The following is a 22,197-nucleotide window of genomic DNA, read 5'->3' on the forward strand; positions in this document are numbered from 1 at the left end:
CAAATCATTCCACTCTCTGCTCTTCACGCGTCACGTGTGATTGCTTGTTTTTGGTCGAGGAGGCATCATCGCAAATATTTTCATTACTCCGGAGCTCATTTCACGCCGACCCCTTCCACGAGGCAATCGCTCTCTCGTTGTTATCAGTCAAACCACAGGTCGCGTAGTGGGCGTATGGCTGGGAGATGCATCCTTAATTGACTATTAGGAGCGGCCTCAATCTCATCCTCCAGAGCTGATGTTTTCAATATCACCACGGCGATGAAATGAATCGGGCACGTGATGATTTAGAGATGAGGGATGACCCCTTAGGATCTGCCTTCCTGCTTCAAAAACCTCTCATTAAGCTGTTATTACCTGCAGGCTGATTGCACTTCCAATGTTGACATCTGTAACTCGAAAGATTCTGTGCTGCGCTGCGTTCAAATCTGTCCGTATTTTACACCGCCCACACAACAGAGGAGAGGAAAACGTTACGGACAGACGGATCAAACTTCACGCCGCTCATAACCGCCGGCGACGAACAGTCTGCGGTGACGTGTCAAAGATCATCAACCGTCTCCGAAGAGGCTGTCAGTCAGGCAGTCAGTCAGCGGGTGCGTTTGTGCACATGGATGAAACACGGCTGATGAACGAATGCACAAACTCTGTAATAGCACAGCTGGCACACACACACACACACACACACACACAACACAGATGCTTTCCTGCCTAGTCTGCTGAGTGAAAAATGGATGCTCCATTACCCTATCAAATATGAATAAGAGTGCGTAAGATCACATCTAGGCTTGTGAGCACAGCGGTGTGCTACTAAATAGCAGAACATTCAATGCAATTCTGCACAGACTGAGTGCTGCATCTTTACGCCATTCAGCGATATGAGCATAAAGACATTTTTGCTGAAAGCACTTCACATTATGAGGGCGCTGAGGTTTCAATAGGGGACATAATGAATTTGGTCTTTTTGTGTCTCGTTGTTGCTTGTGGATGTGGAGGATGCAAGGTCACTTGAATCTCCAAAGTGTGCTCATGTTGTCGCTCTTTGAGAGGAAAGCTAATAGTTCTATCACAAGGAAAGGTTTCATAAATACTCACAATAACAGATCAGATAATAAGTCATAAATTAAAGCATAAATCAATAGACTTAACTAACAAGTATATATTTGTATGTACATGAGAGCAAAAATAACAGTTTAAGGACTTGTATCATTATCAAAAATACTATTCTTTTAAACTTGTGATAAGAACAGTTTGAACTATATTTTTGATAATTGTTGGAAGAACTTCACCATTTGATTTAAAGGGTTACAGGCAAAGGCAACAGATTATGTTTTTTTAATTATTTCTCTGTAAGCAATTTGTCACTGCAATCAATGTCATTCCATCCATCTCAGTGAGTCTTTGATGTCTATAGGTGACCCTGAAAGCAGCACTCAGTCAGTCAGGGTGGAGAGAGGACACGTTGCATCTGAGGTCGTCTTCTCCTCGTCTTGGCATCAGTGCACATTAGGCGGTAAATGTTTGCATCTCGCTCGTGTTTGTGTGTGTGTGTGTGTGTGTGTGTTTCCCTTCCCCGCGGCTAAAAGCTGTCTGAGGGAATCCCGCACCCCCGCAGCCCCGCCCAACCCCCCCGCACCCCTGATGAGGTGACATGATGATTACTGGCATCCATGATACTTAAATGCATCTGCGCCATCTCCAGCCTCACCCACAGAGATCGATCTGCTGAGTGTCTGTGTGGTCTCACCCTTCACTGAGCTCAGTGTGCTGCCATGGAGACAAAGAGTGACAGACTTCACGCCCTCAGCCGTCCCAGCATGCACCGAGCCTCCAGATCGTGCCTGTGCTGAATCTAAACCACATATACATTTACTATGGAGGATATTGCAGCCAGAGTAAAAGTTTTGAAACATACTTCGCAGACTTTGGGGACATTTTTTTCTGTCCCGAGCAGCTAGCAGGAACATAATTGCTGCACGCTGGCCTAGTTTCTCCATGCTGTACATCTCACACACCCTTGGGTGCCATTGAAGTTACTGTAAACTTTGAGCTCAAATGTGCAACGGCGTAGAAGAAATCATATTACTCTCACAAAAATATTACCCCCAATTCCTCATGTGTCTGACTGAGAACTTATCATGCATACTTTATTAAACTACAAAACACTGCAGTTGAAGATAAATGCATGTTATGGCACAGACAGGCAGTATATCAGGAGTGTTTACATGCTGTTTGTTGTGACGAAATGACTGCAAATGCTCTCTAATGAAGCTCATTGCTCCTTTAGGTTATTCCACAACATATTTAATACATTTATAATTCTTCTGTAGCACTACCATGATTGTATTGGAATTTGTTTTGCTGTCCAAAGACCCCAAAATCATTGTTGCCTCACAGTTTCTAGAACCAAACCTGAACCACAAACGTATTTGCCCTGAATACATTGTGATGTGTAACACTTTTGCCTCTCTGTCAACACGGTGCTTCTGCTGTGTCCTGATGCGACACAGCGCTGCCGTGTGTCTGCCTGCAGGCGCGAGCTGTGCAATTGGCAGGTGGCGACTGAAGCGCTGATGGAAAGGACAACCAAAGAATAAAATCATTCATAGTTTTGAGAGAGAGGGAGACAGAGAGAGGCGGCTTATGAAGGCACAAGGCCCTGTGCTGAGAGAGAGAGAGAGAGAGAGAGAGAGAGAGAGAGAGAGAGAGAGAGAGAGAGAGAGAGAGAGAGAGAGAGAGAGAGAGAGAGAGAGAGAGAGAGAGAGAGAGAGAGAGAGAGAGAGAGAGAGAGAGAGAGAGAGAGAGAGAGAGAGAGAGAGAGAGAGAGAGAGAGAGAGAGAGAGAGAGAGAGAGAGAGAGAGAGAGAGAGAGAGACCATCTCTGGAGATCCGCCTGGTAGCAAACACACCTGATAATCTCCCGTCTGGTGTGTCGCGTCTGAGCCGCCGACCCTCCCAGCACAGATCTGCATTCCACCTGGAAGTTTCATGGTGAAGGTCCATCACATTACAATATTAATGACCACAGTGAAGGATAATGCGTGATGGATCACCAATCATACTGCCTCCAACTGGCATTGGCAAGAGTTAGGCACATAAATAACAAAGTGATTTAGATGCAAAATCCATCCTAAGCGGATTACAAAGGCAGCGGCACTGCAATCAATCGTCGTTTTGGGCCAACATGATGCATAGCAAACAGCACAGGACTCAGAAACTCACATATACCGGGAAGGAGAAGATTGGAGGCGAGACAGATGGAGAACAAGCAGGCAGGAGTGCTCAGAAGTGGGCTCATATTGCATTTAAGACATTGTTGACACAGTGGAATAACATTTCTAAGTTGTTATCCTGTGTCCCTGTGGCTATTGTGCTGCTGTATATGAGTACATCATTGGTATAAAAGTCATATCTACACATCCAAACCTCTGTCGTCTCTTACGGGAAGGGATTGTTATTGACTCATTTGGCACTCGAGGGAAATTTGTACAATTTGAAGCCAAACCGTTGTGATGTGGGTTTCTCAAACTGCGGCACACGCACAACGAGTGGTACTTGAAAAGTTACGACAGAGGCCCCTGTATTCATAAGGAATTCACTTTATGTAAAATAACCATTTCAAAATCAAATCTCAGCTGATTTTATTTGTTTATATTCCAGCAAGATAGAGGATTATTCAATAGAATATTTATTGTTTTCCCAAGACAACAGAATCATTTTCTCAAGATGAAGACACTGAGGCGATAAGACGAGCAGACGAGCATCAGTGAAGTTGAAGGAAAGTATTGATCATCGCATCGCATTTTTTGTTCAATCAAGGCCCGATGGGAGCCGAGCCGAGCCTGTTGTGCCTCAGCGCAGAGAATGCCGGCGTCAGTGAATGCGTCATCTAAGAGCAAGTAGACGCTTTCAGGAGGAGAAAACAATAAAAGGAGAAAAATACCGCATGTCCTTTTCAAGGAGACCAACTGTGGAGCGAGGCGCATTGTTTCTCATCTATATTAAGACTCGAGAGTAATGTCACGACGCGGTTGTTCTGGACTTATACGCAAGACGCTCAGAGTCGCAGAGGGAGGAATATACGCCGGGGACTGTCCCGCTAAAAATGAAGGGAAATGACTAACTGAAGCAGAAATAAAGACCAGACATGCCGAGGGAAAATTGGTACACAGGTAAGCAAGTAAATTGGAACAAGAAAATTGCGACAATCTCTGAGAAAATAACTCCTTGAATGCACCGAACATCACAGGCCGATGATGAATAACACGGCGAGTTAGTGACCGAGGGGATTTTCCTCTGATGTCTGTCCAACCCAATCTTCTCACCTGGCTGCCGTTCCTCTAATTCCCTCCGTCGCGTCCATCATTAGTATTCGCTGGTGGGCTTTATTTGCATGGATAATTCCAGCGATGTCTGCGATAACCGAACAGCTCAGTGGGTTTCTTCTGAGGATGGAGAGGGGGCGGGGGGGGGGAAAGGTTCAAAGGCACTCTGGGAGGCCCTCGCTGGCGCCCGCCGCGTGCAACTGGATGAGGCCGATCCGTTCCTGATCCAGCGCTCTGAGCTTTGCCAAGGCAAACCCCCATAAGCGCCCCTTTGTGTCTTTCATGTGGGTCCCTGCGAGTTTGAGACTGTTCAGTGTGTGTGAGCACGAGCGTGTGTTTGCACATGGGGATCTGTGGGATTGTTATGTCAATACATCATCTATTGCTCTTTCTTCCTCCCTCTGCGTGCGCCTGGCGTTGCCCCTCTTCTTCCTCTCCGTACCTCCCCGTGTCCTTGCGGGTGATTAGAATGCACCCCAGTTGTCTGTCTCGTTGCTCATTAATCACGCTGTGAGAGACTGGATGCTGAATCCACAGTCGGCCCGACCCGGCGTGCCACTAGAGCATTTGTAGCGTTAGGCGTAGGCGTGCGCGGCCTCGCTGTCGTACAGTAACGTGAAGAATGTACTCATCAGAACACATCCTGTACTGCTGGACGTGTTTCACTGTGCGCGCTGGGGGGGCGCGCTGGGGGGGACGTAGGGAATTGGCGGACCCTGGGCACAGACATGTACTGGGCCCTTTGCTCTGGAATCATGAATGCTCAAGGTCAAATCTGTGATCCAGAGGTGAACAAAATGCTTAAAGGTAGAACTAAAGATCCTTCTGAGTCATTTTGGTGCTATTATCTCCTACTATACAACAAAGGGTAGAGGTTAGAATGGGATAATGACTTTTCTCTATCATACCCGAGCAGATTTGTAGATTTATAGATATCGGGGCAGCAGGCAAACAGCTTCTTTACCTCCGTAGTAAAGTTCAGTCTTCTGGTTGTACGCACACAAAGCCACCCAGGTAATCACAGAGATGCATTTCCCCCCGGCTGCCAGGCTCTCCTTCAGCCTCTCTCTATATCATATGTTCTGACAAAGCTTCGGTGGGCCACGAGCCACAGTGTGGACAAAGTGAGATGGAAGACTGTGCGGGCTTTGGCAGGAAAGCCGGCCGCTAATTCTGTGATTAGAAACCCGGGTTCAGGAGGCAGAGAAACACCGAGCGGCGAGCTCAGGGCTGACTGAGCTGGACCGGGGACCAAGCTGTGTGTGTGTGGCGGTGTGTGTGTGTGTGTGTGTGTGTGTGAACATATGGGGGAATGGATGACTGGTTATGTGTGTGTGGGGGTGGGTGTGTTTGTAGCGGGTGGGGGGATACATGTGCTCCTAAATCAGAATACAACTTGTTCTAGTGTGTCTGCGTCCTTTAGCTGTAGGCGTCTGCGGTTGTGATTAATTACCTGTATCCTCATTAATACGACATGTAAGTATTTCATCTTTACGCGATGCAAACATGGCGCCCAGCAACAGTTTAGCGAGGAAAACAATGGATCCCTGCTCCCTCTGCGTCGGCGTAACGCCTCAAATGAGAAATGTCACGGTAATATCCAGTAAACAGTCATGAGTCAATCAAGCTTGCAGTCATCAGACGGTGAGAGAGGAAAACAGAGGCTCTTATTGTTCTTCAGAACGGGGGAGTGAGAGTGCGTGTGTGTGTGTGTGTATCATCCATTGATATTTCCTTCAAACTATGTCTGGGAACAACAATATCAAATCTCGTCGCCTCTTTGTTTCACCGGGTTCCGCGTTCCAGCCTTTGTTTTCTTTCCCCCTAGACGTCTTTTTCGCTGACATTGTCTCTTCCCTTTTGTTTGCTTTTGCTTTTACTCCCCCATTAACGTTTTGCAAATTCCAGTTTGCCCGCTCTGCACTCGGGGTCTGCCTGTCGGCCGGCGGAGTCTGGGAGCTCCGTCCAAAACATTGCCGCCTAATTTCCCCGCTGGTGCGTCGAGCCGGGTTGTAAAATAAAGAAATAAATAGCAAGAAAAATGCGGCTTAATTAAAACAGTTGTTGTTAGGGAGGTGAAATGTTGAAGATAATTAGATGTAACTCTAAAAAACGCAGTCATAGATGGAAACCAGCGTGTGTATAGTCTCACCATGTTTATGCATCTTTTACTAATCCGAGGCCCTAATTTGTCTCTGGAGCCCGTACGTACTCTAAATTACGACAGCATGAACGCACCATAGATATGCAGGCGGGCAGGCGGGCAGGCGGGCAGGCGTTGCTCGCTTCCCTCACAGCTCGTGCTCACAACTTATCAGTCGACCCTCACTGTACTGCAAAACGAGCGCGTTGAGTGAGGCGGCTTGTTTTCACCACGATAAGCATCTGTGTTGTAATGAGTTTATTTGCAGGATTAATGACGCCCTAAGCGGGTCCTGAGTGATAACCAGTCAATATGTGTGTGTGTGGCGGTTGGGTGTGTGTGTGTGTGTGTTCCTGACTGAGTATTATTGTACATGTTTATGCCAGGCATGTACCCGTGCTCGCCCAGAGGCCCACTGCAGCGTGACCTTTACACAAACAGACCTGCATGCAGACCCCCAGAATGGAAAACCTGCCCTTTTACACTCCATGATAATTGATCCAGCCAGTCGTGTCTGTCTGCTAATTCGCCGGCGTAATTGTCAATACGCACCTCGGGCTGCGCGACAAGAGAGAGACCCCGGGGCGGGAAAAAAGGTGACGTATCGTGCGAGTAATGGTTCGTGACTTTGCGATCACGCGTGCAGTGAGAATTGCTGCGCCCCCGCCTCCGAGGGTTCCTTGTGGTCCCGTTGGTCTCGTGCTCGCAGGCGCTCAGCGGCTCGACCCCGGCTGACTCGCCCACTTAGCGGCTGAATTAAGAATCACTTTGACAGACTCGCCGGGGAGTTGAGCCCCGGAATGAAGATGGACAGAATAAACAACACCGGCCCAGAACCTCATCCTTCCGGCAAACTGCTTTTACCTTCGCTCCCTCGTCGCCTTCTTTGCCTTTTCTTCACACACACACACACACACAGAGAGAGAAACCCTTTCTGTGTTAGGGCATCAACACTTCAATGTCAGACACGTTATTGTTCACATACTTGCCTTTGTAAGTAGGTACGTCCACTAGGGGGAAGAGACGGACGGAAGGATGCAAAATCACAATGCTGGAGGACGGAACTTTTTCAATTCTGATCGTCTACAAAACACAAAAAAACAGCAAAAATAATGGCAGTAAAACACACTCCAGTATCAGTACAGTAATAGTAATACATGTGTAGAAAGATTGCTGTAAATCGAGGACCTTTCATTCTTTGAGGCTCTGACGAAGGACACTGAGATCTTCTTCATCCAGCTCAGACAAAGGACAATAATTACTCTTGAGAAATAGTAGCTAGAGAATTGTGTTTTTTACTTTGCAGCACTTCAGTTTTCTCCCTCATTCTCTCATCCTCTTATTCACAAGGTTTCCTCACATAATTACTCTGCAGGTCTGAGAGGCGGTGAATCATTGCATATTGTTGTTAGCGTTGAATGCAGACTCAGACTCAGAAGGACGCCGTCCGGCCTTGGTTTCCTCTGCCGCCTGATAAAGGTCAGGGGAGAACGTGATGGTTAACGATGTTACGTTTATTGCAAGAGGAACAGTTTGCATAAGGAATAGCTGACGGTGAACTGTGCAACTCGGTTTGGGGGGGGGATGCGCCATCTGCCATCGCGAGGTTCTTCAGGCTCAGCTTCAGGCTTTAAGCAGAAGCAACGTGACCACCGGAGCGGCAGAGACCTCCAGCCTGACCTGCATATGTCGGGTCTGAGTGTGAATCACAAGAGATGGAAACGTGTCCGAGCAGATGGTTCAAGACCAAGACCAGGATAGATGTAGTTTGGTGGAAACATCGAAATGGCCCATAGGTGTGAGCGTGAGTGTGAGTGTGAGTGTGTGTGTGTGTGTGTGTGTGTGTGTGTGTGTGTGTGTGTGTGCGTGTGCAATTGCCCCTCTGACAGGCTGGTGATCAGATCAAACAGTAGCCTTCACATTTCCATGACTCCACAGAGGGGGCTGTGTGTGTGTGTGTGTGTGTGTGTGAACGCATCCACACACTCTGTAGTTGTGATGGCAACCTCGCTTGATATCTCCTTCCTAGGAAGACTTACCCCAAAGCGATTGCATTTGACTATTTAGGGATCGGAATTCTTTCATTTTCTTCTGGGATTCAATTCGATTTGATTATTTTGACTGACACTGAATCCAACACAACTTCATTGATCTCACAAAAAGGGGGATGGAAACTTACTTTTAGTGGATCAAAAAGAAAATGAAGCAGCATCTTTGAAGGAGGATTTGTTCAATGTTTCTCCCAAAAAATCTATTATTATCGATGAGCACACATCATAGAATTCCCGCCTTATAAATGTTTTCAGCCCTACATACATTCATACATAATCAAAACTCGTCTTCATCACCAAGCAGGAAACCTCTCTGAGATCCAATAGGGAGTAATAATAATACTACTATTAATACAAATTTTGGCCCTGAACTTGTGATCCAAGCCTCCATCATGCACATGCAACATGGTCACGCTGAGTGAAACAGGAAGTGCAGGCTGAGGTTTCTGGGTATTCTATGTGGGCCATCGCAGCTGATGAGTTGGGTCGCACAGTGCTCGAGTAGTAAAGTGTGTCACGCTTTCTCTCTTTCGTCCACCTGTGTGACAGAATTATTAATGAGCTGTGTCTGTATTTATGCAGCTGATCTAACAGGGGCGAGATGGCGCCGCCTGCGTCGCCCCGCACACACACGCTCAGTCCTCCTGACAGCTGAGAGATCTGAGCCTCGGCCAAGACGAGCGAATTCATCATCAAACCGTAATTTGGTTTGAAGTGATGAGTCAAGACACAGTCAGGTCCCACCTACTCATACATGAGGCCGATGAGCATGATGACATCAGGGGGAGACGTGTCAGCTCAAGGCTGCAAGTCCCTCTGTGGTCATCTGGCGCCACACTGTGGTAGAAAGGGCTAATTACAACTATCAATATGCTTCCATGTACAGGTTTCATACATTTATAGATACTAAGAGTCCTGGAAACTTCATATATTTGCAGTAATATTCATCTCATCACTTCATCACATTTCCTACCTTATTATGTTTGATTTGTTTTATTGATTTTGCTGTTTAGTTGATTTCTTCTCTCTATAATTTAGTCAATTGCTGCCAATAAAGCTCTTGACTTGATCATCATCATCATCATCGTCATCATCAACTTTACTGTACACTGTAAAAGATGTGATGTCACTGATGTTGAGTGTTTTCAGATTTGATTTTCCTGTATAAAAATGTAACTCATCAGCATGTGAACACAAATTGATAGCAGCTTTTGCTCAATTATTAAAACAAACTTTCTTCTTCTCATTACTTTACTACCACATCACATCTTACTATCACATTTACAAACCCTCCCCTGCAGCACAAATCATTTTTTATTGCTCTCAGAATGCTTTAAATAGCCTCCATTTAAATTTTATTTTATTGTTTCATTATTCATTCAAGGTCAACTACCTAAAACAGTTTAGAGGTCAAGCAGCAAATATAGACTGAATACTCACTATGAATATTTCATAATAGAGGGTTTGCAGCTCCTTTATTTAGGCTCTAAGCATGCAGCATATTGAACTACACAGAATCTTGGGACAAATTCCAAACTACCTCTCCTGATTTGTCTCTCTGGGTGTTGAAGGACATCCAGTCTCCTCCTCATCTATAAAAAGGAGACATCTTTGGAGTGACTTTGTCCCCCACCGGCCTCTTTAAGAACAGAGGGACACAGAGGGACACAGGGGGACAAAAGTAATGCGATCCTGCTCAGATCAGACAGCTAAATGCGGACGAGGAAAGGACGCAAGGTGCCACACCGACGCGGCCAAACGTTTTAAATCAAGTTTACTGAAACCATAAACCCTGCAGGGCTCACAATGTCCCTGATGGGTTTATGGTCTATTTTTATTTGTTTCTATCACATTTTATTCATAGTTGCTAAATGAATCATTTCTATGACACACACTGGTCCATTCAGTACTTTTCCACTTTATGAAATTGTCAATACTGTCATTTTACCTGTTGTTACTGTTTGTAGTTTATTGTTTATGAGTGGAAATGAGTTCTTGGTTGTAGAGCTGATGCGGATTCGGAATGTTTCTGTAGCTTTTTATGCATTTTGGCCGTGAAATGAAAGGCTAAAGCAGGTTTTACAGATAGTGTACAGTGTTGAATCATGAGTACTGGCAGAGGTTGTGTCTTCAGACGTGAGTTCTGTGTTGTGTAGCTGTGTTGTCATCCCTGAATTCTGTTTACTTAAAGCTACAGCCCGTCACTTTTGTAGAAGGCTCAAATCAGCTTTATGTGCTCAAATGTATGGACTTTGAGCTGTGTGTGTGTGTGTGTGTGTGTGTGTGTGTGTGTGTGTGTGTGTGTGTGTGTGTGTGTGTGTGTGCGTGTGCGTGCGTGTGTGCGTGTGTGTGTGTGTGTGTTTTCTTGGGTCGCGTCCTTCTCCCTCCTGAATGTCGCCGAGAGACGCAGATTTATTTCACTTCCTGGCCTTGAATTTCCCAGAAAGCTTTGCGTTTTCCCAGGGTCCACTGCCACACAGCCCCAAACAATAACTTACTCTGTGACATGATGCAATAAAGAAAAGAAATAACTGAAAGGGTTTTTATGTTGATGTCCATCACACAAGTTGATTTGAGTGCCTGCTTCACTGGGAGTAAACAAACAGACACATTAAGAGTTACAGCTGTTTTATGGCACACACAGGTCAGAGTGTTTCTTCTTCTTTGTCTTTGTCATCTTCCTCGTCATCCTCCAGTTGCCGCATTCCAACAGGAGAAATCACAGCCTTGTTAATCTGAGATGGGTGGAATTAAGAATGAAGCCAAATGCATCGCCCCTCGCTTCCTCTCTCCACGAGTGACAGTCGAGTCATTTGTGGCTCCATTACATCCAGCAGACATTCTGGTGTGTGTGTGTGTGTGGGTGTGTGTAACCCCTGCTGCCCTGTGTGGTTTTGTATTATCTCTGCAGACTGAGTGAGCGGCGTTGGAACTGATAGCGTCTGGGCTGAATTAGATTTGGCAGCCTTTAATGCCTGTGTGAATGGCAATTGTGAGCAGTTCACCGTTTGAATACTTCTTAATGTGAAGCTTTGCACTCTGCTGCCCCAGACAGATGGAGAGAGAGAGAGAGAGAGAGAGAGAGAGAGAGAGAGAGAGAGAGAGAGAGAGAGAGAGAGAGAGAGAGAGAGAGAGAGAGAGAGAGAGAGAGAGAGAGAGAGAGAGAGAGAGAGAGAGAGAGAGAGAGAGAGAGAGAGAGAGAGAGAGAGAGAGAGAGTTTAGGGCCCAAAATAAACACATAAATGGGGCATGAATTCATAAACATATGCGTGAATTAAATGAATGTTCATTCATTAAAGTATGATTGATCATAGACTTACTGGCTTCATGAAGTAACCCCCTAATCTCAATCATCCCCAACAAATAATGTCTGATTGCTAAACCCGTGAAATATTTTTTAATTACGCTTGTTTGTATTCATTCAAGCAATGAATCTGCAGAAATTCAAGTTAAGGACCAGAAACTGGGCTATGAGGCTTTTCTTTGATCTCATTGTATGGATTTAAGGCCCCTGTTACATAGGAAGTCCGACTCTTAAGTGCTTTGTGGAGCCTCTGAGGAGAACTGTGTCCTCATTCATAGCTGGACTCGGTTGTAATGGGGTCAAATGGCTGGTTGAGCTTTGGCCCCCCAACAAAAGACAGAATGAAGGATGTGTTCATCACGCCTGGTCTCTCTTTCCCTCCTACCTAAGAGGGAGAAAGAGAAACTGAGCGCTGCAATAGCGCATAAACACATTAGGGTGCTGTCGTGCCGCGTTCTCTCCAGTAGAGGGAGACATTTCAATCAGATACCTGATTGCACATAAACCAAAGGGATGTTGCTGAAATATTGTGCGTGCGTGCGTGCGTGCGTGTGTGTGTTTGTGTGTTTGTGCGCGTGTGCGTGTGCGTTTGTGGTCCTTGAAAGCAAAATCATAATTGAATAATGAAAAATGTGACAAAAACACAAACTGGAGCAAAAAACATTGCATGATCTCATCTAGGATATCATTATGATACAGAGTGAGAATATTCCCAAGTTTAAGTGAGATGAATGATGCCTACGCCTCTTTGCTAGTATCAATCTATTTGGTGGTTTGTGAAGGAATGAATCAGACATCAATCTTCATCTCTGAAGTACTCATTGTGTCAAAAAGTATTAAAGAAAAGCACTTGAAATTAAATTATTTCATAATTTAAGGAATTAATTTATGGGTGAGGACAGAAGCTATCTACTTTCCTGTCCCTTCCATTTGCTTAGTTCTTCAGTGCCACTCAGTGGACAGTCTGGGTTATGCTCTCTATTTTTTTTGTTCATACCCATCATTTATATTTTAGCACCATCTAAAAAAATAAGATTGAATCTTCCTTGGTTTTTTTGTTGCAGAGTGCTGTCACAGATTGCTAAGCAGAGCAGGTACGTTTGCAATTACCGGGCGCCAAAAGCGATGCCTGTCTAATGAGCTAAGGGAGGCTGTAAGTCAGCGACCAATGAGATTTGGTGGCTCTAGCAGATTTGTATCCATCATGTTGGAAGTCTTCCCCCCGGGCTTCTGCTGCATCGCTCATCTCGGCTATAAATGGGGGTCATTTGTGAGCAGGCAGTGTGTTTCTAAAGCACTTTACAAGAAGGCAACGCGTGTACATCTTCTGGGTGCCATCTGACAGCCCTCCATATCTTTAAACAGATGATGATGTGCTTAGTGCTTTGGAGACGGAATCTGCTTTGGAAACTGCACATCCCAGTTATATTTAAGTATTTCTGATTTTTTTTTGTAACTATTGAGCAATCATCTGAGTGCAATCACGCCTTTCATGTGCTATAAAATAGAACTTGGAATAACTTAAGTCCCCTCTAATGCTCTTTTTCCACCTTTCATAAATGTCAAATCTAAAATGTATTCAAATGTAAATGTGTGTATCTTGTGGATCACTTCCATGTTGTTGAGTTGTACCTTCTAACTGTTAATATTTACTAACGAGCCGTGTGTCAAGTGCGTTTTGTTACTAAGAATATAAGTCACTAATTAAGGCGTATTAGAATTGTGAATATGAACATTAATATCATTTCTTCATTCCATGTAATGGTTTCCTGTTATGTTGGTGTAATTACACACTTTGAACAGTAGGTGTCGCCACAATACCGTTTCTATCAAAATAGAAACGCTCGTCGCTGTTTCACATCAAAGCAAATGACAATATTTGTTTTTTTATGCATTTTCTCATCGAGCCAATGGTTTAATGAAACTGAAGGAAATAACAATTAACCAGCTTTCACATTTACATTAAAATTTACAATTTTAATATACATTTTAAAGGATTTCATCTAATCACATAATCTTCTATGTTCTGATGATGACATCATTGAGTGAGTCGCAGGTTCTGGATATATATCACTACACGTGTTGTTATTACTACCTGAACCAGGATAACATAATATAGTGGAATGAAACGCACAAAATCAACATCCAGGCCTCTTCCTTATCCTCGTCTCCGTAGCAACACAATCCTCCTTTGCAAGTGAGATGAGATGCACCTTTTTTTCCGGCATGCCCAGAGGTTGTTGAGAGGAATTTGGTGTTTTTCTATTCCAATATCAGGCCAAATGCAGAGTGTGTGAGAGGGTGTTTACATGCAAAGCTAGTGTGAGTGTGTGTGTGTGTGTGTGCTGCATCCTGCCTGCATGCTTAATCCAGAGTCTAGTTGCACAAAAATAAGGGATAAACTACACCTACTAATAATATGATATACAGTTGCATAAGAGCAGTGACGTATCTTTAAAACAAATCAATTGAATCAAGAACCTTATAAGAGTATTTGCGGTTGAAACGTTCATGTTCTTGATTGTAAATGTGACTGAAGATGCTGACAGCAGTTTGCAGGTCTGTGCACTCGAGCTGCATAACTGATTACACTGAGTGACACATTTGCTGACTTGAGACATAATAAAGGGAACTTTGCCAAGCGACTTTGACTTTCACACCACTTGTGACTTCACTTGAACTTGCTTTCCTTAATTCATAAAGACTTGCAACCTTCCACAACTCAAAGATAACGGAAATTATACAATAAACGCATTTTTTGGTTTTCCAGTCTTATCTATGTGTATTCTCATCACTTAATACTTTGGTATAGAGTCCATTTTGATGTGTTAGGACTTGTGATTTCCCTGTATTGACTTTACTTGTGACTCATACAACAAGGACGTTGTTCCACCTCTGCAAATTTTCATTACTAAGTGCTTGAAATGATCTCACTCCACTGGCATATTCTCACAGCTGAAGGAAATCAGACACTTGGGGACTGGATAACAGACAAAACAGACAGAGGCTTGAAAATAAGCAAAAGTAAATGAATCTTGTTTGCTCACAGCAGATGTTTGCCACATAAATTTTGCAACCGTCTCATCCTCTCCAGACTTGTTTGCTGTCGGCTCCTGCTAAAAATAAACTCAAACGCCTTATAAAGACATATCAGGAGTAGTGATGCTAGTTGCTGAGCTTTATTCCATTATCTGTATAGGTAATAACGCTTGGATAAGATAAGTAAAATGAAACAGACCGAATTAATCTGGAGAGTCAAGGACAGACAAAATGGCCAGAGAATAATTCCTCTAAAATGGTCAAATGGTTGAAATAAGCAAAGGAAATAACACTTGCAGGTCGAGACAATAAAATTCAGTAACAAATAAATAAATCCTAATGTCTTCTCCATTATCTTCCAAATGATGTCTTCTTCTTCGTCTGTTTTTGTATTTTCATTTTTTTTTACGTTTAATTTAATATATGCTGATTTCTATCCCTGCTGACTCGTGATTGGCTGCTGCCGTGTCTCGGCTGCACCGCGCGCACCCCCCCTCCCCTCACCCCTCCCCTCCTGAGGCTGATGGTATGATCCGGCTCCACACGCGCGTCTCCTCCGTCCGTGCAAGCTGCTGCTTCTTCTTCTTCTTCTTCTTCTTCTATTCTTCTGCTTCTGCTTCTTCCTCTACTGCTTCTTCCTCCTCTTCCTCGGCTCGCCAGGCAGCATAAAGTACAGCGCCGTCTCTGAGGCCCGAAAGCCCGAAAGCCCCGAAGCCGAAGCTCCGCGTTCTCTCTGTCGCATCTCACCGGGGGCCTGAAAGTGCGCAAAGCTGGACCCGTACATGATGACCATGTACAAAGGGAAGCGTCGCAACCATCGATGTAAGTTTACGATACAAGCTGGCGACGGTGGCCGCGCTCCTCGGTTTGCTCTTTGAAATTTACGCGATTAACTCACCGAATTGGCGTAAAATGCTGTTTTTACGTAGGCGCAGTTTCGGGTTGTCGTGTCAAAGTTAAAGCTGAAAGCCACCGTTGTCTGCTTCAGTACATTTAGCATCTATTGTCCCTGTAATACTGTTGTGTTTTTTTTTAGATATATTGAATTTTTTTGGAAAGGTTTTTTATTTGCTGAGGAAGTTAACCACTTGCCTGCTGGTTGTTTTGCATCATGCTTTTATTTTGAAAAGCCTGTTTTGCACCTGCTGTTCAGTGGGTTATTTCACTGAATCGCAGGTGACTGAATACTTCACACTAACCTGACCAAACGAGATGGAACGCGTCTTTTATCATGCAATTAAAGTTAAATAGCAATGTAAATGTAATCTGAATACATTTAATGGATTTTTTATTTATTCTTACCTAATAATAATCAAGGGATCACTGCACAAAAAGCATTAAAAACCCTTAATTAATTGAGAAAACCTACATAAAATGAACTGTCCATTATAGAAACTAGAACATTATTTTCATTTTATTTTAAATGCCATTAATGTTGATGTTTGTACACACTAGTAACCAAATTTATCATGTAATTGCTGCACAAAACTACATTAACAACTAAATCCATATCCTTTATAGTAACTCTCTTTTGTTAGTAACTAAGATATTTTAATTATTTATGCGTTACCATTTCATATTTCCATTATATCCTTTTTGTTTTACATGCATTGTGCCACATTTTTGTACAGATTCCACAGATGCATCGTGGCTTATTATGCTATCTTTGGACAACCTGAACTCTCTGCTATAATTAAAACAAGACCGTGTGGGTTTGAAAGACGTTCAGCTGCAAAATACGCAGCGACCTGGAGAAGATGGACACACTCCTGTAATGGAGTGTAAGATGTTTTCAAAGACATCATCAGGAGCGCAGGAGCATCATTTATTGTTTTATACACGGGGGGGTGAAGGCAGGGTTACGTTTCAGAAAAGCCATTAAATTGAGATACAAATTCAATGACTCCCAGGTTTAATTAGCAATTAGCTGCTGGATGTGTCCAAAATGTCCCCCATCACCCAGCGAGGAAATGGAAGAACACATCCCAGTATTCTTCTCCCTCATTCTGACCGATGAGACGTCTGTAGCTTTGGTTTTGGAAGCTGGCTTACCCTTCGTCCAAATGCACTGAGAATGAAATGATACATTGTTTCTGAAAGCGCACACTGCATGTGGCTACAAATAGATCAGACTGCATCGGTGTTCTGGGGTGCACAGCTTGTACGTTGCGTAGGTGAGCTGGAAAGAAACTCAAATTTGGTGGTAGAGCTCAGAAGAATGTGGAGAGAGAGAGAGAGAGAGAGAGAGAGAAACCAAGAGCTCTTTAAAATGGCAGAAAAGGCAATAAATGCAGATGTAAAGAAGATGTCTCAAGGTTGTTCGCTGCTTTTATGAAGGTATTAGGCTGAAGATTACAGATTTACAGATACAAGCAGGCGTCTTTTACTGGGAGAACAAGCACCAATATAAGGTTTTTATTAAAAGCTCTGTGTGGAATCAGAGAACTATAAATATACAGCAGGTGATGTGCTTTTGCTTTGCACACCCTTGTTTGTGTGCCCGTGCGTGTGTGTGCGTGTGTGTGTGCGTGGATGCAGCTTGTGCAGTGAGTCATTGCAGCTCTCCGCCTCACTCAGCAGATCAGTGGGTGCACTTTTCTCTAACAATGTCCAGTTGTAAATGAGGGTTTACATCAGGTCACCGCTAACAAGCCCTTAACTCAAAGAGGAAGAGGAGCAGCTTCGCCTCGGGCAGCGGCGGCGGCGGCGGCGGCGGCGGCGGCAGCCACACAAGGAGCTGAAGGGCTGATCACGTTACCTTTTCCTGTTATTGTGCTCGTTTGTGCACGAGCGATGGCTGATGGTTCACTTGAAGCAGATTCAGAAGTGTTGTTGTGCCTCTTGTTGTTTGTGTTTGGGTGCGTTTGTTCTAAGGTAAACTCCTCTCGGCTTCCAGAGGATCCCTGCCTGCCTGATCAGCAGCAGCAACACGTTATGGAAAGCAATATTTTGTGGTCACGTTATGCAGAATCAAGCGGACGCTGGATGGAATGAATTAGGTTCCAGCGTCACATGCGGCGCCACGGCTCCTCTGATTGGTCGGTGGAGAAGCTGTTTTTCTGCTCCAGATTGGAACATTTTTATAGTCTCTCCTTTTGAAAATGGGAAATTTGTGCCGGAGTGGCTGAAACCTGTGGTAACTAACGTGCAGCAACAGCAGCAGCGGCGTGAAAAATGCGACAAAATCACTGGACTCAGTTAGAAATATGGAGTTTCTATTTGTGAAATTAAAGAAATGTTGACAGGATTGAAAGGAGCGTCTCTAAATGTCCATAACACAACAATTAGAAATATTTTCTGGTGAATGTACCAAACTGAACATTGCTGTCTCTCCACTTGGCTCTTCATCAGCAGGTGAAAGAGCTGGTGTGTGTGTGCGTGTGTGTGTGCAGGTTTGTGCGGTTGCCTGTTGTGATTAATGACATTAGGAGAGGAGACGCTCTCTCTCTTTCATGTGCGCCTGAGCGAAAGCGTTTGAATCAAAGCCCATAAATATTTAAGATTTTGTAGCTTTGGATCAATTGCACCATCAGGGATCGTGTGTGTGTGTGTGTGTGTGTGTGTGTATACAGTATATGGCTGTGTGCTCGCTCACCTTTCGGGTAGGAACGCTTTGAAGCCTTGGACGGTGTAACGGAAAATGATCATAGAACTTCCTCGACTCACACACTTCTTAGACTTCCTCCGCAGCGCTCCAGATGTCTGGGCCAGCGCCGTTGTTGTTTTAGTTGCAATTTGTGTCATGACTGTGGGGCTGCAGTGCATGACAAATGAATGTCTCTCACTGCGCTGCAGATGCCGGTCTGTGTGTGTGTATGCGTGTGTGTCTGCTGACGGTGTGTGTGTGGCGGAGAGAGGAGGGAGGCATAGGAAGACGGCTGTTACGTCGTCTGTCAGACCTCCTCCATGTATCTTAAACCATGTGTCAAGGGCAGTTATGCGTGTGTGTCTGTGCGTGTCTGCGTGTGTGTTTCTGACATTCTGACTAGACTTCCTCTCAGCTCGGCTCCATTTTGCCCAAACTTTCACTTTGCATGTCCGTGGGAATGAATACAAATCATGTGCAGCACAATCCTTGCCGGAGCTGCTGGAGCTGCCTGCGATGCTGCTCTTGAATAAATCACTCGTGATTACAGGCGATGTTCTTCTCCAAACGCGAAGCTCGAAGAGTCGGCCCGGATCAAACTGGCCAAAAATGCGCCCAGAACCCACCTACAGAGTACAACCTGCATTAAATGGATTTGCCAGATTTCCATTTTCGCTTTTTCTTTTTTACGTGTGTATTTTTGAAACCTGCTGCTGCATTTATGTGCCAAAAAAACAACAACAACATTGATCCATTGATCTACTTGCCGCAGCACCACTGTGCACACTGAACCACAACAAGCAATTTTAGCCCCTTTTCTCTTTAAGGCTGCCAAGCATAGCGTGTCATCTTTAAGGACATTCCAGCTCCTCGACAAGAAGTTCTAAGTTTTAGTTTGATGCAATATGTTCACCATTGTCAAGCGTCCTCCTGTGACCTTTGACCCTAAAATGGTTGCCGATTCATTGATCATGTCGCCGCTTAACGTGAGGTAGAATGCAGGGCGTTGGGAGGGCTTTGTAGCGTGACACAGCTCTCTTTGGGTCTCCAGTAGATACATTGAGCTTTTCCTCTACATCTCTGTCGCTGTAGAAACGGCACAAGCTTCCAGAAAGATCCTTTGGTTTAAAGGGTTAAGTGAAGCCAAACACCACCAAAAATGCTCCAACGTACAAAAAAACAATGTCAGTTGTTTCATTTCCTGGCTGAATCGCGTTCCTCCAGAGATTGCAACGCTTCTCTCTCATTCTGTGTCTGAACATTTGAACTGCGTCTGGGTGTTTGTGCGCGTTCGCTCCCGGTTGTTGCCAGGCAGATACGGAAGCGTCCTTGGAGTTTGCGGTGGCTTTGGATGTTTGCCAAACGGAGGGAAAAAAAGCAGTGTGTGCCCGGAACAGAAACGGCAAAACACCGTCTCTTCTGTCCTGGAAATGCGATTGTATCCGTCAGACGAGGAACTAATGAGTCTTCGCCGTTCGGTGATGAAATAAGGCGACACCGTTGTCACAGGATGTCGCTCCTCCAGAGTCCTGGTCTCCCTCCTCAACAGCTCGGCTCACATGTACAGGAGCAGTCGGGACTGTTGCCAGGAGAAGCAATAATCAGCGTGACACACATACAAGCACGGAGTGACACACACACACAAATACACGGACGCACACCCCTGCTGTGACAACAAAGCACCAATGCACAAGCGGAAAATTACACGTTATTATCAGAAATCTATTGTGCGACTTCTTTTTCTGGGGGGGGGAGGGAAACACGGCGGAATTTCACATTTCCGCTCGGATAGGGAAGACGAGGAATATTGGGAGAAACGGGCTTTGGTGAATGGCAAGAACTGATATTGGACCTAATGTGCCGAGTCGACTGACGCGACCGCGGCGGCGTAGCTGTCTGCAGAATGCTGAAATGAATGTCTGTCAAACGTCAACGGCGAGGAAACGCAAATAATTCGAGAATCCGTGACACCTCGCACTCGCTCGCCCGCTAGTTCACCCCGTCGCGTCCGCCCTCGCATCACGTTCCCCCTGCATATAAACGAGGCGATACAGACTAATTCCTCTCCGATCGTTCACTTTATTTCCCTGCTTAACATGAAATATAGACGTCTTAGTGGGATTTCTGATAGATTGTGAGGTCGTAGGTTCAACCCCTCAGCCCACCACAGGGGATATTAATAGAGCCACGCCGAGCGGAGGGGAAAGTCGGCATCGATAAGCTCGTTATCCACGCTTGCGGTGATTATGACAGAGCGTCGGGAGGGAAACGTCGCCAACGAGTTTCCTCAACCGCACGGATCGCCGGCTCTGTTGACACGCGAGAGAGCGGCTGGTTGGGTCTGTTCCCGGGTTACAGCAGAGGGACGCGATCACAAAGCTGATGGTGTTTGGCGGGCGCCCGAGGGGGCCCCGGGATTATGAACCCATCCCCTCTGGACTCTGGGCCGCCCGGCCTCAGGGACCCGGCGAGGCAGAGCGGCAGAGTCAATGTCACACCCCAGCGTTTACACAGCGAGTGTGTTAACCATACAGAATCAAACTCCTGTTTACGGATCTCTCCTCTTTATCCAGCGGTGAACGCATGGATTTGTGCGCTTTGTGTTATTTCCTCTCATTCCCACGACGACGTAAAGCAAACAGAGGCTTTACTTAGTCGTCTACTGCCGGAACAGGTTAGTGTAGTTATGTGATTGAACACACAGGAAGTGCAAGAGATCGATGCGTGTATTAACATTAGCACCTTCAAACTACAATTACACCGCAATTAAAGCCATACATTGATTTGTTTCCGGCCTGATGTATACGGGCTTATTGCCACCGAAACGGGAACAAATGGAAATGCGCTTTAAGTAACAAGCCTTTACGTCGATTGACTCAGACACGTCCACATCTCCACCCAATTACGCCTTAATCCTTTTAATTCCTCATATACGTTCAGCTTAATCACATCTCTGCCCTAATTACAGTAAGATCAAACACTTGGACTGTCGGGTGAGTGTGCGTGTGTTTGTGTGTGTGTGTGTATCGTGGGTGGTGGATGCTGACAGCTCCGGCCCGAAGCCAGTTAACGCTCCAGCGCCAAAGAAATCCAACCGTTTTCACTCAATGAGCACACCAGTCGATCAAAAATGGATTCTTTACATCCGCGGTTTCCAATCCTTGTATAAAATAAGAAGACGAAGTGTCATTCGACGTTTAAACAGGAGTTGCGACGTCCGACAAGACGCCGTAGGAACTAGGAAGTCACAGGGGTGTTTTAACCGACCCGGCTTTGCAAGAGGCTAAAACTGTGTCTTTGATGGGGGCGGCGTTTGGTGACCCTCATTTGAACGCTCCACAGGCGGCGAGGAGCCAGAAGTGTCGGTTTCTTCAAAGGCAAAGTGAGTGAAATTGTGACGTCTCGACTCGGGGCGAGGAGCACGGAGGCCTTTTGTGCCGGAGAAAGCCTGTCAGCGCGACGGCGAGGAGAACATTGTGCGGGGGAAAGTTTGATTGTAACTCAAGACTGGCAATCTTGAGGAAATCTGTCGGGTTGCTTTCGCCGTCGCACAGCCTCTTATCGCGCGGCGGGAAAAAAAAGCGTATCCGCAGCGTTATGATGTCCGCCGCAGCTGCTGTGTCACGCTGGCAGCTGGTGATGTATGTTTTGGACTATTAGATGCAACGGCTCCTTCATCTCAGACCTCCTGCCTTCATCATCATCGCTCCTCTGGCTCGGCGTCTCAGGGAGAGAGGGGAGGGGGGGGGA

The 22,197-nt window shown here is 45.3% G+C and overlaps 1 protein-coding gene across 2 annotated transcripts in view; it reads left to right on the plus strand.

The window, feature by feature from the left end:
* The window catches only part of LOC143006866 (RALY RNA binding protein like), a 43,466-nt gene that overhangs the window by 3,957 nt on the left and 17,312 nt on the right, over positions 1-22,197 (plus strand). The window contains exon 1 of one of the 2 annotated variants that reach the window (XM_076158201.1): positions 15,392-15,683. The exons of the other annotated variant lie outside the window; for it this stretch is intronic. Within the exon in view, the coding sequence (XP_076014316.1) occupies positions 15,644-15,683 (40 nt within the window). The 5' untranslated portion in view covers positions 15,392-15,643. Of the gene's footprint in view, positions 1-15,391; positions 15,684-22,197 lie in introns of those variants that run through there. 2 annotated transcript variants of the gene reach the window in all.

The sequence above is a fragment of the Genypterus blacodes genome, unplaced genomic scaffold (genome assembly GCF_046128005.1).
Source record: "Genypterus blacodes isolate CSIRO-AG114 ecotype Tasmania unplaced genomic scaffold, CSIRO-AGI_Gbla_v1 ptg000076l_1, whole genome shotgun sequence".
Taxonomy (NCBI): Eukaryota; Metazoa; Chordata; class Actinopteri; order Ophidiiformes; family Ophidiidae; genus Genypterus; species Genypterus blacodes.